Source organism: Eutrigla gurnardus (genome assembly GCF_963514095.1).
Source record: "Eutrigla gurnardus genome assembly, chromosome: 24".
In the NCBI taxonomy this organism is placed as follows: domain Eukaryota; kingdom Metazoa; phylum Chordata; class Actinopteri; order Perciformes; family Triglidae; genus Eutrigla; species Eutrigla gurnardus.
The window spans coordinates 11092257-11108220 of record NC_139935.1 but is presented as its reverse complement, the minus strand read 5'-3'; the positions used below and the strand labels follow the sequence as shown (position 1 = coordinate 11108220).

Below are 15964 nucleotides of genomic sequence, written 5' to 3'. Positions count from 1 at the left end.
TTGAGTGTCAGGAGAGGCTCTGTGGTTAGTCTGAAGTGCACCGCTTCTTGTCCTGATGGAGGGGCGTGTCAGTAAGGGCCTTGATACTGGCTCCCTGGTCCCTGGTACCAGTCCCCAGTATATGCCTGATGCTGGGGCAGCTCAGGCCCCGATGTCGGTGGGGTGGGTTGTGGCCCGTACGGTGGGATGGGTTGTGGCCCGTACGGTGGGATGGGTTGTGGCCCGTCGGCCCGTACGGTGGGATGGGTTGTGGCCCGTACGGTGGGATGGGTTGTGGCCCGTACGGTGGGATGGGTTGTGGCCCGTACGGTGGCGGTCCCCCTCTTCCTCTTCCCCTTTAGGGACCAGGTCCTCCTCTTCCTTGTGGTGGCCCTGCATAGTTTCCTGGTTGTTGAACTTCTAACCGGCAATTTCTCGCATAATGTCCAGGTCTGCCGCAGTTTTAGCAATAGAAGGCGGGCCCTTGAGTGCGACCCCTTCCCCCTCGGAATCCTCCTCCCCTTTGATAGCCTTGCTGCTGCACCTGAGGGGGCCATGGCTGCTGTGGTTGTTGGTACTACTGGGTGGCTGGTGCTTCCGGTGTGGGAGGCGTCACAGCCGGCATTTGTTTCGCCTTTCTTGCCTTCTCTCTTTCTTCCAATTCTGCTAGTTGTTTCTTCAAGATCTTCTTTTTTAGTCCTTGTATCTCATCTTTCTGTCCTTGCTCTCCTTTCTGGTGTTTTGTCAGGTAATGTCGTATCTGTGAGCACCACATGGGGCCATCCATTTCTGTCAAACCTACTACATTTTCCAGGTTTTTTCTTGCCCCTTCTGGCAAACCTTTGATCACTGTTGCCCTCCACAGGGAGAGTGTGGTCTCGGTGCTGTTGTGTGGTTCTCCGAAAGCTTTTTGCCATTCTCTCTTTGCTCGTCACATATAACTGTCCGGGGATTCACCCTCTTCATTCTTCAGTGTGTCCACCACTGATCGATCCACTGGGGTTGGGTAATGCTGTCTCAGTATCGTCCAGAAGATGGTGGCAAATGCCCCAAATGGAACTGTTGATGGAGCCGTGTCCGGTTGTCCACATTGTTCCAATATGGTATTTGCTGTGATTGTGTCTGTGGCTCTTCCCAGGATTGCCCTCATGTCTCCCAGTGCCATGACGTTCCCAGCGGTCTGCGTCAGGAACGCCTCCATCCACGGTGTGGACCCTGAGTGGAGGTTGGGCAGCCTGGAGTTCAGCGTGTCCATATCGCCGAATGTGAACGGTGTATATTGGACGTGTCCTCCTCCTCCTGGTACCGGTCTCAATGGGAGAAGAAGCTCCGTTCCCAAGGTTTCCTCCAACGGACTCATTAGGGGCCCTGGTGTGTTGTAACATCTGTCTCTCCTGGAGCTGGCAGATTGTGGAGGCAGCACCACTCCTGACCTTAGCCGCATTCCTACTGGGGAGGGTGCCCCCGCGGGTGGTCGTGGAATCCTGGTGGTTTCCCCATAGAACGTGCCCTTCATGTGAAGGTGTGTCTTTTCTGCTGGCAGATGCAGTCTGGCTCTTAGGTCTGCAATCGCTTTGTCCACACGCTCATCCTCTGTTTGTTCTCTGGTGGGGCTTGGGCTCCTTGGCGGGGTTTTTGGACTTGGAGCGGCCATGTTGCTTAGATCAGTCAATTGAGATATGTCTACCCCTCCTGTGGGGAGGCCAAAGTGGTCCTCGTTTTCTCTCATGAAGTCCCGATCGTATCCACATGCCGTTGATCTAGGATTGTATCCTCCAGCCGCTCCCTGTTCCTCTTCCTTTATCTGGCCGCCAATACTGCTGGCAGGTGACTTTACTCTGGTTGACCCCTCCTTCCTTGGGTCGATATGGTTTCTACCACTAGGTGGCTTCGAGGGATTTTTTGTGAGGGGTCCTTCTGGTTCACTTTCTGACCAGGTCGAGCCGCTTTGACTTCTTGATCCTCCAGTGGGCTCCAGTAGTGTTAGTCGCTGTCGCAGTCTTTCCATTTCTCTCTTCATTTCCTCTCTATCTTGGTCTTGTACGTGGACTTCCACGCCGGACAATGTTAGTACTGGTGCTTGTACTGCTGTGTCTGTGGTCTGTGCAGGCATTAATGAGCCTTGGTGGGTGTAGGGAGGTGGGGCTGTTGGGGGAGATGTCGTTTCCAGAGGCCCAGCTGTCAACTTCTCTGGTAGGGCTGGATATATGCCTCCTCCCCCCTCCTGTGTCTCTTCATGTTTGTCTCCCCTCTCCATTCTTCTCTGCTGGAAGAGGTCTTTTAGCATTAGATTTGTTACTCTTGTCTCTTCTTCTTGTTCTTCAAACATCTTTTTGAGTGGTTTGAAAACTGATCGCTTGTCCTTTTCAGCCTCCATGTTCTGTCGAGCTCTCTCTAATCTTTGTTTGACATCATTCACCATCATATTCATAGCTTCTCTTGATGGCAGCCCGTCCTTGGTGATCCATCTCTTTATCTCCCACCTTTTCGCTACTGATTTAACTATCTTCCCATCTCCCTTTTTACTTCTATCCTCAGTCATAACTCTAGCCTTCAAGGTCTCTACGAAGTCTTCCATTTCCCCCTCGTTCAATCCCTCAATATAATCAAAAGAATCGCTCCTAACGTTACCCAGACCAGCCCCAATCCCACTAGATTTATTTAACAGACTCGTCTTAATGAGCTTTTCTAGTTCTAGTATCTGTCTACTCACTTCTGTTATCGTTGGTGTGTGTGTTTCTGCTGTTGCTGCTGAGTGGAGAGTGTCACCTCCTAGAGCGTGCAACAGGGTGTCGGCTACTCCCTCTTCTTCTTTGTTATCTACCTCTCTGAACTCTTCTATGTCTATATCATAAAACTCCATGCCATGTCTAAATTTCTATTGTATTACAACCACTGCCTACGCTTCTCTACTCGACAGCGCGGTCCCGTAGGAATTGTATCGTTTCCAAATTACTATAAATTTCTATTGTATTACAACCACTGCCTACGTTTCTGTACTCGACAGCGCGGTCCCGGAGGAATTGTATCGTTTCCAAATTACTATAAATTTCTATTGTATTACAACCACTGCCTACGCTTCTCTACTGGACAGCGCGGTCCCGGAGGAATTGTATCGTTTCCAAATTACTATAAATTTCTATTGTATTACAACCACTGCCTACGCTTCTGTACTCGACAACGCGGTCCCGAAGGAATTGTATGGTTTCCAAATTACAAAGTACTATTTATGCAGTCTGTTGGTTAACCCAAAACACGCTATGTTCGTTAATAGAGTGACTTAATTATGTGCAAGAATTCTCATGCTTCACGGAGTGTAGTGGGTCCGCTACTTCACGATACTGTACACATAAAAGCCCTTCTATTCGTCCTTCATCTCGTGTTTTCTGTTAGGTTCAGTCACACATGTGTACACACTATGGCAGGTTTATTTTTATCACATTTGCAGAATATGCTTTCCTTCTATTCTTTTAACATTTTATCCTTTAGTTAAATTTTGTCTAAAGTATTCATACTCACACTCGGTAGTTGTTGATCACCTAATTTATAGTTTTCAATATGCAGAATTCAATTAAATAGGTTTCTGCTTACCTTTTCGGTTGAGCGCTCAGTGATCAACTTTGCCGAGAGAGGATGAATCCTTCTGGCCTCCACTTTCTTTCAGGAAGCCCCCCTCCTTCTGCAAGACAGGAGGTAGTCGTTAAAATTCTTTCCTCCTCAAGCTTTTCTCCCAACCATCCTCTGCTACCAGATTTGTTGTGAAAAAAAAACAGTTAGCTTGAATATACGAGGAGAGTCTATGGGTTATATCAATAACAGCGCTTTATTAGCACAAATATCTGGAAAGCATATTCCGGCAGTTATACGTGCACGGACCTAATAGTCAGCCCAACATAGGGTTGAACTCACTCAAAAGGCGCTTACACAGAGTGCGCAGCTTATTTCATTGAGACTCCACATGAGTCTGATTGGCTCATTCTATAGATGCAGGCGGAGCGTAATTTTAGCATGCCGCGGCCTGGTTGGAGCGCTGGGTATCTCCACCCACACTGGCTCATACGGTCCATCCCTCCGGGTGCTGACATCTATGTATGTGTGTGTATGTTGTCGAGATGCACATATATCATATACTCCCCCCCTGTGCGGATTCCGCTAAGGAATGTGTCCTATGTATATTGTTCGACCCCTACCCCCGCTGCTCTCTCGCCTGTGCCTGTGAGTGTGTGTGTGTGAGACTCAGTTTCTAACCCTCACAGTAGTCTGCCACTAGCCTGAACATCTGAGTCTATGTGTAGTAATTTAAAACATGTGTGATTAACTTATGTATTTACATTTTTCTCCACACTAGTATCATTGAAAAGTGAAGAAGACGACGATGCCGTTATCTTGACGTTCCACCAAAGATAATTTATTGTGAAGGAGATCACACTCTGAAACGCCAATAGTCTCACTCCACTCTATGTGAAATTATGCCAACATATGTCATTTCTCTCTCTCTATTTGATCTTCTATCATCTCTCCAGACTCTGTCAGGCTGCTGAATGGGACTCTGTGCTCAGGCAGACTGGAGGTGAAGTCCAACCAGTCCAACCAGTGGTGGTCCTCGGTGTGTGAAGCTGACTTTGACCAGCAGGATGCAGAGGTGGTCTGCAGGGAGCTTGGCTGTGGGGCTCCTTCAGTCCTCCAGGGGGCGCTCTATGGAGACGTGGGTGCTCCAACGTGGACCAAAGAGTTCCAGTGTGGAGGCCATGAGTCTGCTCTCCTGGACTGTAGAAGCTCAGGCTCAGATAGAAACACCTGCTCACCTGGCAAAGCTGTTGGACTCACCTGCTCAGGTAGAAGAGGAGCTGCAGCTTTGATCTGGTTCATTTCTGTTCTCATCAAACTCACTTTGCTCTTTGACTGACGACTCTCTTCTTTCTGTTCAGAGCCTGTCAGGTTGGTGGGAGGAGCCAGTCGCTGTGCTGGAACACTGGAGGTGAGACATCAGGGAGACTGGAGACCAGTGTATGACTATGACTGGACCCTGAAGGAAGCAGCTGTTGCCTGTAGAGAGCTGGACTGTGGCTCTGCTGTGTCTGTAGGACGGAGAAAGGAGTCCTCAAGAAGACCTGTGTGGAGGATCAGGTCTGCCTGTGTTCATTCTGGATCCACTCTGAAGGAGTGTGCAACATCAGTCTCCTTTTCCTCCATCCTGAATCTCACCTGCTCAGGTAAGCCCCTCAGTGACATCATCTGTGACATCATCTATGACTGTGGTTTTCAAACTGGGGCGTTCCGAGTAGGGCCCTATGACAGAATCACATATTTTGACAATGAAATGTAATCAACTGTAAAATGCGGAATTTCATTGAATTTATAAAAGTCTTTGTTTTCTCTAATATATACTGTATATATGTATATATATATATATATATATATATATATAACATTATAAGCGTTTGTCGAAAGAAAAGAAAAAAAGCACATTGAGAGTCTCTACTGTGTTTTAGTGTAATTAACGGACAACGCTTCATCCAGCGTCTCTCCTCTCTATCAGAGGGGCGGGGCTGACACTCACACACACACACACACTCACACACACACACACACACAGTGATTGATAGTCATGTCGAAGATGTTTATGATAAGTTTTTTTCTGAGTTTTTTCATCAAATGACCCACAAGAATCCATGTGATGAGCAGCTCCAAACACAATCTGACGTTAGAAACATTGAGAAATGAACTGATTCACAACTGAAAGTGAAACTTAAATAGCGGCGAGTGGATCGACAGACGCGCTGACTTCAGACACGGTTAAAGTCCATAAATGATTGCACACACATTTGCATTTTTATGCACATGTTCATGGTCTCTGAATAACAAGGATTCAGTCAGGACCACTTTGTCAAAAAGAACCTTTATTTATTTGCACAAGTTTCATTTGGCGGTATGGTACTGTTCTGGGACTCCCTGCTCTTCCACGCGCTTGCGTGCCCTTCATGAGCCATCATGAACGGCATAAGCAGGGAGCGTAGCAGCAAAGAAAAACCCCCAAAACGACCACACCGGCAATTTCCCTGACCCTCTTGCTACAAGAGATGTCAGGGGGCCTTCTGAGTTAAAATAAATGTAGCCTGTATTTAGGTAGGAGATTAGCAGATCCGTTGCCCCTCAGCCTGATGAATAAAGAGGAGACAGACGTATCCTATCTGCTCTTCCACACGCTTGCGTGGAAAGCCTGAGGCAGGAAGAGCACCTTCCTGCCCTTCATGAGTTATCATGAAGGGCATAATATATTAATAATAATAATAATAACAATTTATTTGTTGGCGCCTTTCAAACACCCCAGGTCACCTTACATGATAAATTCAATTCAATTCAGTTTTATATTGTCAAACAACAGAGGTCATCTCCGGACACATATTATTGAGCAGGACAAGAATACGCTCAAAATTTCAAGAGTCACCACAATTTCAAAGTCCCAACATCACCCAGGGGCAAGCTTTACAGCGACAGTGGCGAGAAAAAACTGCCTTAATAGGCTTTTAGGCAGAAATCTCGTGCAGCCCAGGCCCTTGGGTTCCAACTGCATTTGGTGTTGGTAGTATAGTAGTAGTAGCATTAACAGTAGTGGTTGAATTAACAGAAGCATGTATCAAGAAGTAGTCCGTGGCAGCAGGCACAGCCAGGCCGGGAGCACAGCAGCAAAGAAAAGGCCCCCAAAACGACCACACCGGCAATTCCCTGACCCTCTTGCTACAAGAGATTAGGGGTGTAACGGTTCTGAACCGAAACGGAAAACCTCGGTTCAGAGGACTTCGGTTCAGAAACTCATTCTATCTTCCCGAACCTCGGTTCATCCCCGCCCCGACCACACACGTGTGGCAGGTCACTCAGGTTAGTTTCATTTCTGCAAGATGGCTAATAAACCTGAGCTAGCGGATCCCCCGTGTTTACACAGCTTCTTCTTCGTTGGTGTTTACGCTGGGTAAACGCCGACTGCCATGAAACACCAACGAAGAAAAAGCTGTGTAAACACGGTGCCGTCTCCGCAAACAGCGTAGCTTTAGCAGTAGAAGCTATCAGGCAAGTGTTCTTTTTAAATAAACTCCTGGTGTACTTACAAACTTTAAAATGCCTCGTTTTGTGAGTACAGACCCTATGTGTACTACTGCAGACGTTTGGTAACATTCCATGCATTATTAGTGGGGACATTTACGCGATATTCTGTAAGTACCATAGCGCTATTACGAAGCCGTTCGGCTGATCGTCCTATCTTGACCACTGTTGACCATCGTTAAAAATGCTTCCGAGGGGGTGTTTGGCTGGAGGTCTTGGTGGAAATTACCGAGGGTCCATTTCACTCCGGACCGACACTTTAAGAGAAGTGCTTTTTATTTATTTTTGTTATACCTCAGACTGGTGTAAGAAGTTTTTCATTTTTACTTTATTTAGACAATGTAGACTGGTCTTAAGACAAATGTTTATTTTTTGTATTCCTTAAGAGATTAATAGAAGTGTTTAAAAAAAAAAAGTTTTTGTTGTGGACTTGTTTAAAGAGAAGTGTTAAACTTGTTAATATAACTAATGTTCATGTTCTTGATATATCCTTTAATAAAATCCAGACATTTTTTCTGGAAGTTTTCCAAAAGGTTTTTCGGTATGTTTTTAAAAACCGAGGTTTGAACCGAACCGTGATTCAAAAACCGAAGTCGAACCGAATCGTGGTTTTGGTGAACCGTTACACCCCTACAAGAGATGTCAGGAGGCTATCTGAGTTAAAAATAAATGTAGCCTATTTAAATAGGAGATAGGCCGATCAGTTACCCCTCAGCTTGGTGAATAATAATATTTTGATTATACTTATGTACTTCCAATATTCGGCTCATGGCTTGAGCATCTAGGATGGCGCAGATAACGTTCATAAGCAGGTGAGGACCATGTGCCCATGGCTTTTAGGTTGGACACATTGCTGCTGTAGTTGCTGCCCCAAAGTGGAACGAATGAGCCATGCAGCGTTGTGGAGGGAGGCCGCAGAATTTGCAGAGGAGGCGGAGGCAAGAGGTGAACCAGGCTCGTGACAGGGGTTCTCCTCCCTCCGTGATGAGCAGCGGCTCCTGTGGGCTGGCTGGAGCACGGCTCCCAGATAGCGGGCCATGGAAGACAATGGACAAAAATCTGAGTTAGTTTGGGAACAGATATTCTGCTTCTGTCTCTATCAGTTTTGGAATGTTTCAGGAACACAAAGGTAATGACTGTGGAGAGTTACATGGCCTATGGTGAGGTCTTGGGAGGGGTTGAAGATCGTGAGCGTGTGGTGAATTCTCCACACCTTAGAGACTAGAGATGCACCAATCCAGTTTCGATCATGTGGCATTGCCACAGATATAAATGTACTTAATATTATTTATTAACGAATAAAGTGTACATTAGCAGCAAAAAGAAATAAATAACACTTGTACCATGTAAAGTGCACTGTAAACAGATATTTTAAAATGTAATATTTAATGTAGTAGCTGCCTGAAACCCGACGGACAAAGGCTTAATGAACCAGTGCTTGCTCCGTGTTGCTCTGTGTACTCATCACTGGCTGCCAGCGTACTCTGCGTGATGACATAACCAGCATAGCAAACAGAATTGAAGCGACTAGATCGCTGTCACTGTATAGCTGCGTAGGATGTGAATAAAAATGAAATGGCTGGATCGGAATGCTGGATCGGCCTCATTGATCCGATAGCTTAATGGATGGATTCTCTAGCAAGCTGTTGGCGGATGGATCCGAGCAGCACAGGTGGAACTGGACACCTGCGAGGAGGCCTTTGATGGAGGACGGCTGCATTTGCGGGACTCAAAACAGTGAACCAAAAAGCACATGCGGCCTGCAATGTGAGCTGCTAGATGATGAAGATCCCCAGCAAGAATGCCCAAGTAAGGCGTCTTATAAATCTGTTGATTAATGGTATGGGGAGCACCCTTTGTTGATAAAGTATCAGCTGCTTCATTTTTTTTTTTTTTTTGCAGCTTACAATTATTTAACGGATGTTTTATTATCTCTTTTCCTTCCTCACGAGGCGAGTTTGTCTGGGACTCACTGATTTTGGATGCCTGTCCACGCAATAGCTGCAAGCATGAATATAGTTACAGTTGCATACGTTTTTTATGGATTTGGAACATTGGAGTCCAAAAGATGTCACCTTATCCTCATCGGCTTTTGGGCCTGCCGGCGGATGGACTAGGCTATAGCCACGGGTTTGGGACACAGCTTGCATGGTGTGAGAAAGAACTGCGAATGGCGCAAGAAAGCTTAGCGGCCAGTGCAGTGCCTGCTGATTAGAGCCAGGTCGACCACAGACCAGTCCAGTCTTTGGTTAACCTCTGAATGAACATGGCAGCCCTGGCAGAGAATGATTTGTGGTATTCATAGAACAGAGTTCCCCCATATGACATGGCAAGATCGGCAATGATGGAAAGATCCAGTTCGGCTGGACGGGATGGATAGACTTTGCAGATTACATCTCTGTATACGCCATACAACGGAGAATCCTGCTAGTGTCAGAGTCTTTCCAGGTCTAGGATCATTAGGCTATCTTTTAACATCACGACCACATCACCACAATCTACCACACGCTTATTATTAGGCTTGTTCAGGATGGTCTTGGCTTGACTTGACTTATCACGCCGACGAGAGCTGCAGGTGTCTGAGGGGGCGGGCTCTAAAGAAAATGTAGCCGAACGCCGTCAAGTCTGACAGCAGAGTCAACGTGACTCAAGCGATAGGCTATATAGGCTATATATACACATATATACACACACATGAACACGCACACGCAAGGCGACATGTGTGTGTTTTTTTTTTTCTTCTTCTTCTTTCTTCTTCAGTGTATTTGTATTATCATCCTATGTTTGAATTAACCGGACCTCACATAATCAAGCCATGAGATTAGCAACCGAAATGAAGGCAAAGCATTTCACCACAAGGTGGCCGCCGAGTGCGGACCTGAATACACGTCATTGAACTTTTAACCAATAAAAACCGTTGCGTAGCGCTGCGAGAAGCGGCTCTTGAAAACTGTTACCGTGATGTTTTAGGTCACGTGATATGGTTGTGACCCTGTGACGTATTTGTAGTCGGCTGCTAAGCAAAAACAAATTCTAGCCATCATGCATCGCTTCAACCCACATACAATGCGTTAGGTACATCGGGTCGAAATCACCTACTGAAATCAGAGCGCAGCAGGATTTGACTAGATTGACATCATTACCTGCGACTGCGGGGATCTGGCTTCTCAGGTTGCCAGAGATGGCAGCAGCGGAAGGGTAGAATGGGACGCCGGTGGAGGTTGGGACTGCACTTCCCAGAGTTCTGCGCGGGATAGAGACGCCGTCGGGGGGTGTCGGAGTGACGTCTTCGGCGTCGAGGAGGAAGCGGCAGGTTCCCGGGATGTAAACACGGCGGCCTGGAGAGAAGAGCTGGAAAAACATCAAAATGGACTGTGTGAAGAATGTCAAGAGAGACCTGAGACAGTGCCACATGCTCTGATTTAATGTAGGAAATACAGCAGTGAAAAGAAGGAGTTACTGGAGAAAATGAGAGAGTTGTGACTGGAAGATTTGTCGGTTAAAGGCATATTAAACTTGGGATCGAGTGGGAGGGGAAGGTGGTGTTTGTTAAAATATTTATCAGACACTGGTCTGATGGAAAGAGTTTGAGGGTATGGCGTAATTAACCTGAAGGTGGCAGCAATGCAACACATTGGATGCCGGCTGCCAAAAAAATCCACAGAAGAAGAAGCAGAAGAAGAAGAAGTGCTGGAAGGTGAAGCGGTAGCGGCCTCTAAGCTTTGGATCCTGGAATTCATGCTGGAAATGGATGACTGGGTGGAAGACAGCGCTGCCATGATGGCGTCATTTGCCGGAGCTGCAGAGGCGACTGCTGAAGTCGGGGCTCTAGCTCTTTTGGCCGGTGGGGCAGCAGCTGGAGTCGGAGCAAATGCTGAGTTCCGGGAGCTGTGTTTGCGTTTGCTGAAGCTTTCCGAGGAGCGGAGACAGGAGCTGATCGGCGGGTGGAGGTTGAGACCCAGCGAAATTTAAAATAAAGCTAACAGTTCCTGGTGTGACGGTCCGACCGGAGCGGTAACATCGTTGGCAAACAGAAACTCCAGCGGCTTGGAATCGGCCAGTCATCGAGCAATGGGACATCTGTGGCGTTATCGTTGCCTGCTTGGCGAGAGCTTCGACGGAGAGATGGAGCCCTCTCATCGTCGTAGATTCGTCGGCTTCCTCTGTTTCGGGGTTTTGCTGGGGCTCCATACCGTCATTTTGCCGCGGGTCTTCATCATGGATGGAGAGCGACGACATCAGGAGCAGCAGGGTGAGTACGAACGCGAATAGCGAATTCTCTTCCAACGGGAGCTCGTCTTGACAACGCCGGCAGAGTAAGCAACGTGGGAGGTCAGGCTAGAGCAGTTTAAATAGTGCGCTCTGAATGCAATTTCCCAATAGGAAGTGAGCACGGGGAGTCAGCTGAGCCGTCAGCTGATCTCCTCGGTTTTGACAGCTACGCTGTTACTGCTGATTTAGAGCTTGACGTCATGGCCTGCCAGAACTAACACTGCGCTTGATATTATAATTAAAACTACTATAATGTTTTAGGGCTGTTGGAACGAACTTCGGGAACCGAATATAATTTGAATAGTAAACAAATCAGTACTATTGGAATGTAAACATGTATGTAATGAAATGAGTATATGTTTTTTTAGAAACGTGTTTTTAACACTAGGAAATCTCGCCACAGAAACAGCGACAGCAGCGCACGCAGAAATAACGGCACGGCAGCGCTCCGTGAAATGAAACAAAGATATGGACGGAGCTCTAGAAGCGATGACGTCATGACAAAGATGCATGCAATGTGGTTGTTTTACTTTCTTCATTCTTACTTATCTAGAAAGCTGTCAGCTGTTGGTAATTCAACATATTCAACATATCTGCTGAATGCACCCAGATATCTGTATGAGAGAAACCTCCACGTGTGCTGCTTCAGGAGTCCTCTGGGCCGACCACCAAGCAGCCTGAAAGGACTCCTTCTTCAGCTCCACAGCTTTCTGAGCCGCTGGTTTCCACCAGCAGGTTCTTTGGTTGCCACCATAGCAGGCACCAAAAGTGGCCACAACTCTGAGCAGCTCAGTCGGTGGCTCGTCAGTATCTCCACCCCCACGTGGAGTCCTTCACCCTGAACACCTCCTTACAGGGCTCCAGACTAACTCCATGCATTGGTTGCACTGGTGCGCCTAACTTTTTTTTTTAGGTGCACCAGCACAAAATTTAGGTGCACCCACATTTTTCATCGTCGCCTTTAATGCCAAACGGTCACCTTTTCATCGCTCTCCTTTTACATAATGACACCCCCTGATGGCCTAGGTTAACTGCAGCACCATCAGCACCCAGAGCACCCGTTTTCTCCAGCCAATCTGCACACTGATGCATATCACTACATGAAGCATAAATTCCTCAAGAATAAACAGATCATACAGGTCACTAGCCTATAGATTGCAAATGGAAAACTGTTTATGTGACCTTAGCCTAGCCTACTTTATATATATTATATATATTTATATTTTTACTTAGGCTATTCATTTTTAATAATAATATTAGGAATAGGCTACCATACAATTTCCTATTCATGATCTCTCATGCTGTAATGTGGGCCTTCAAACACTGTGCGTGTCCATGCTCCACCCGACATGTCCAATTAACATGTTGACCGGCCTCCCTTTATGCAAAATGCTGCAGTAGACAGTAACGCAGTCCTTCGTAGAGACGCACTATTACCGGCCATATTCTGACCGCACTCCCGACAATAAATGCAGTGCATTGAGTCCCTTTCTTCATCATACATCAGCCAGGGAAATTGCTTCAACCAGTCCTGTCTGAAGGCATATTTTGGGGCTTTTTAATTAATTAATTAATTGTCTTGGGGCCAGGCTTTCTGCCTCTCTTCATTTCAAAGAAAAGTACCTGCACTCACATTTTTCGAACTGACACAATTTACAGCAAGGCAAGGCGACTTTATTTGTATAGCACATTTCATACACAAGGCAGACTCAAAGTGCTTCACATCATACAACAAAGTGAAGAAAAAAAAATAGAAGAATTAAAAGAAAATAAAGGCAAATTTAAAAATGCATTACAGAAAGAAAGGAGAATAAAAACATATTTGCAATAATTAAAAACAGTGCAGACATTAAAAGATTTAGCAGAAAGCTATGGTGAACATAAAACTTTTCAGTCTAGTTTTAAAAGTGGTCAGAGTTGGGGCAAGTCTAACATCTTCAGGAAGTTTATTCCAGCCATTTGTTGCATAGTAACTAAATGATGCTCTCCCGTGATTGTTGTTTACTCTGGGAATCACTAACAGATTGGTCTCAGACAGTGCTTGAATTGGAATAAAAAAGGTGCCAGTACTCTAAATCAGCAGCAACTGCACAGCACACGCGCTTGTGGCTCTCATGGATACTAGGGGTGTAACGGTTCACCAAAACCACGATTCGGTTCGACTTCGGTTTTTGACTCACGGTTCGGTTCAAACCTCGGTTTTTAAAAACATACTGAAAAACCTTTTGGAAAACTTCCAGAAAAAATGTCTGGATTTTATTAAAGGATATATCAAGAACATGAACATTAGTTATATTAACAAGTATAACACTTCTCTTTAAACAAGTCCACAACAAAAACTTTTTTTTTTAAAACACTTCTTTTAATCACAAAAAATAAACATTTGTCTTAAGACCAGTCTACATTGTCTAAATAAAGTAAAAATGAAAAACTTCCTACACCAGTCTGAGGTATAACAAAAATAAATAAAAAGCACTTCTCTTAAAGTGTAGGTCCGGAGTGAAATGGACCCTAGGTAAATTCCACCAAGACCTCCAGCCAAACACCCCCTCGGAAGCATTTTTAGCGATGGTCAGCAGTGGTCAAGATAGGGCGATCAGCCGAACGGCTTCGTAATAGCGCTATGGTACTTTATTTATTTATTTATTTGTTTGTTTATTTCGTTACAGCAGCACTTACTTACAGTATATCTTGTAAATGTCCCTAATAATGCATGGAATGTTACCAAACTTCTGCAGTAGTACACATAGGGTCTGTACTCACAAAACGAGGCATTTTAAAGTTTGTAAGTACATCAGGAGTTCCTTTAAAAAGAACACTTGCCTGATAGCTTCTACTGCTAAAGCTACGCTGTTTGCGTAGACGGCACCGTGTTTACACAGCTTCTTCTTCGTTGTTGTTTAATGGCAGTCGGCGTTTACCCAGCTGTTTCTGTGACGCGAGTTTCACGCCAGCGTATGAAAAAGTTTCACCGATTTTTTATAAATGCTTGTCGACCTGATAATATAAGCATTCATGAAAAAAAAAATTAAGCGAAACCTTTTCATACTCTCGCGTGAAACTCGCGTCACGGAAACAGCCAGGTATACGCGGACTGCTATTAAACACCAACAAAGAAGAAGCTGTGTAAACACGGGGGATCCGCTAGCTCAGGTTTATTAGCCATCTTGCAGAAATGAAACTAACCTGAGTGACCTGACACACGTGTGCGGTCGGGGCGGGGATGAACCGAGGTTCGGGAAGATAGAATGAGTTTCTGAACCGAAGTCCTGAACCGAGGTTTTCCGTAGTGGATACCATGTGTTTTTGCCTGGTTTACCTAGATAAACCCTATACTAGTTGCTTAGATAAACCATATACTAGTTGATAAAAATAATAAATAAATAAAAACTTCAATCCGTATCTTCAAATTGATTTTGTTCATATTTTTGTACAGGAAAATATTGTTTATCTAAATGGATACAATGTACAGTGAGATGGCAACTATGTGTGGTTTTATTGTAGCTACTTGCTTTCTGCTTGCTTGTTTGCTGTGTCTCTCAACTTGCTTGCCCTAATCCCAGAGAGAGAGAGAGAGAGAGAGTGTGTGTGTTTTGGAATAAAGATATCACAACATAGATACTCACTCTTGAATTCCTCTGTCTAGTCCTCTCCATCCAGAGAGGGTGATCGGTTTTATTTTTCCATTTCTGCTCCCTGTACATAAATAGATTATGATAATAGATTGTCAGGTTCGCGTCGCGAAGATTTTGGCTGAGGCTATATTAGAGGATTTACGGTATGCCCTGAAATGCATTCGACTGACGGCAAGTGTGGAGAGACAGTGCGCCGCAGCCTCCCTCTTGCTCTCGAAAATCTTTTAAACTGAATCTTGTCGATCTAAAATGAAGACAGATTCATCAACTGCATAGCTTATTATAGGTATAGGTGTAGGTATCGACAACATGATAAAAGAACTACAATATGCGTACCTAGATGCGTCATGAGGTGGCGGTACGCTGTAAGAAGTAACGGTACGCAGATGGGTAAAAATCAGAAGTCCCGGTACTGCGTACTGGTGAGTACCGGCCCAATTCAAGCACTGGTCTCAGAAGATCTTAGTGGTCTAGAAGGCTTATGTAGTGGGAGCATATCAGTGATATACTTCGGTCCTAGACCATGTAGTGATTTATATGTGAGCAGGAGGATTTTGAAATCAATCCTCTGACATACAGGGAGCCAATGTAAGGATTTTAGAATTGGTGTAATGTGCTCACATTTTTCGGTCTTTGTAAGAACTCCTGCAAGGAGACCATTACGGTAGTCTAGCCTACTAGTAATAAAGGCATGTACAAGTTTTTCTAAGTCTTGAGCTGACATGAGCCCTCTAAGTCTTGCTACATTTTTTAGGTGATAGTAGGCTGATTTTGTTACTGATTTAACGTGACTGTCGAAATGTAAATCAGAATCCATAATAACCCCAAGATTTCTGGCTTTGTTTGAGGTTTTCAGGAACAGAGAGTGAAGGTGTTGAATTACTTTAAACCTTTCTTTTTTAGCACCAAAAACAATTATCTCAGTTTTGTCCTCATTTAGTTGTAGGAAGTTTTGGCACATCCAGTCTTTGACTTGC

At 45.2% G+C, this 15964-nt stretch overlaps 1 protein-coding gene across 1 annotated transcript in view; it reads left to right on the top strand.

Moving 5' to 3' along the window:
- Nucleotides 1-15964, top strand: part of LOC311009666 (scavenger receptor cysteine-rich type 1 protein M130-like) — a 94421-nt gene that overhangs the window by 72477 nt on the left and 5980 nt on the right. Inside the window, exons 9-10 of the mRNA XM_084003998.1 lie at nt 4503-4814; nt 4908-5192. Of these exons, the coding sequence (XP_083860124.1) occupies nt 4503-4814; nt 4908-5192 (597 nt within the window). The remainder of the gene's footprint in view (nt 1-4502; nt 4815-4907; nt 5193-15964) is intronic.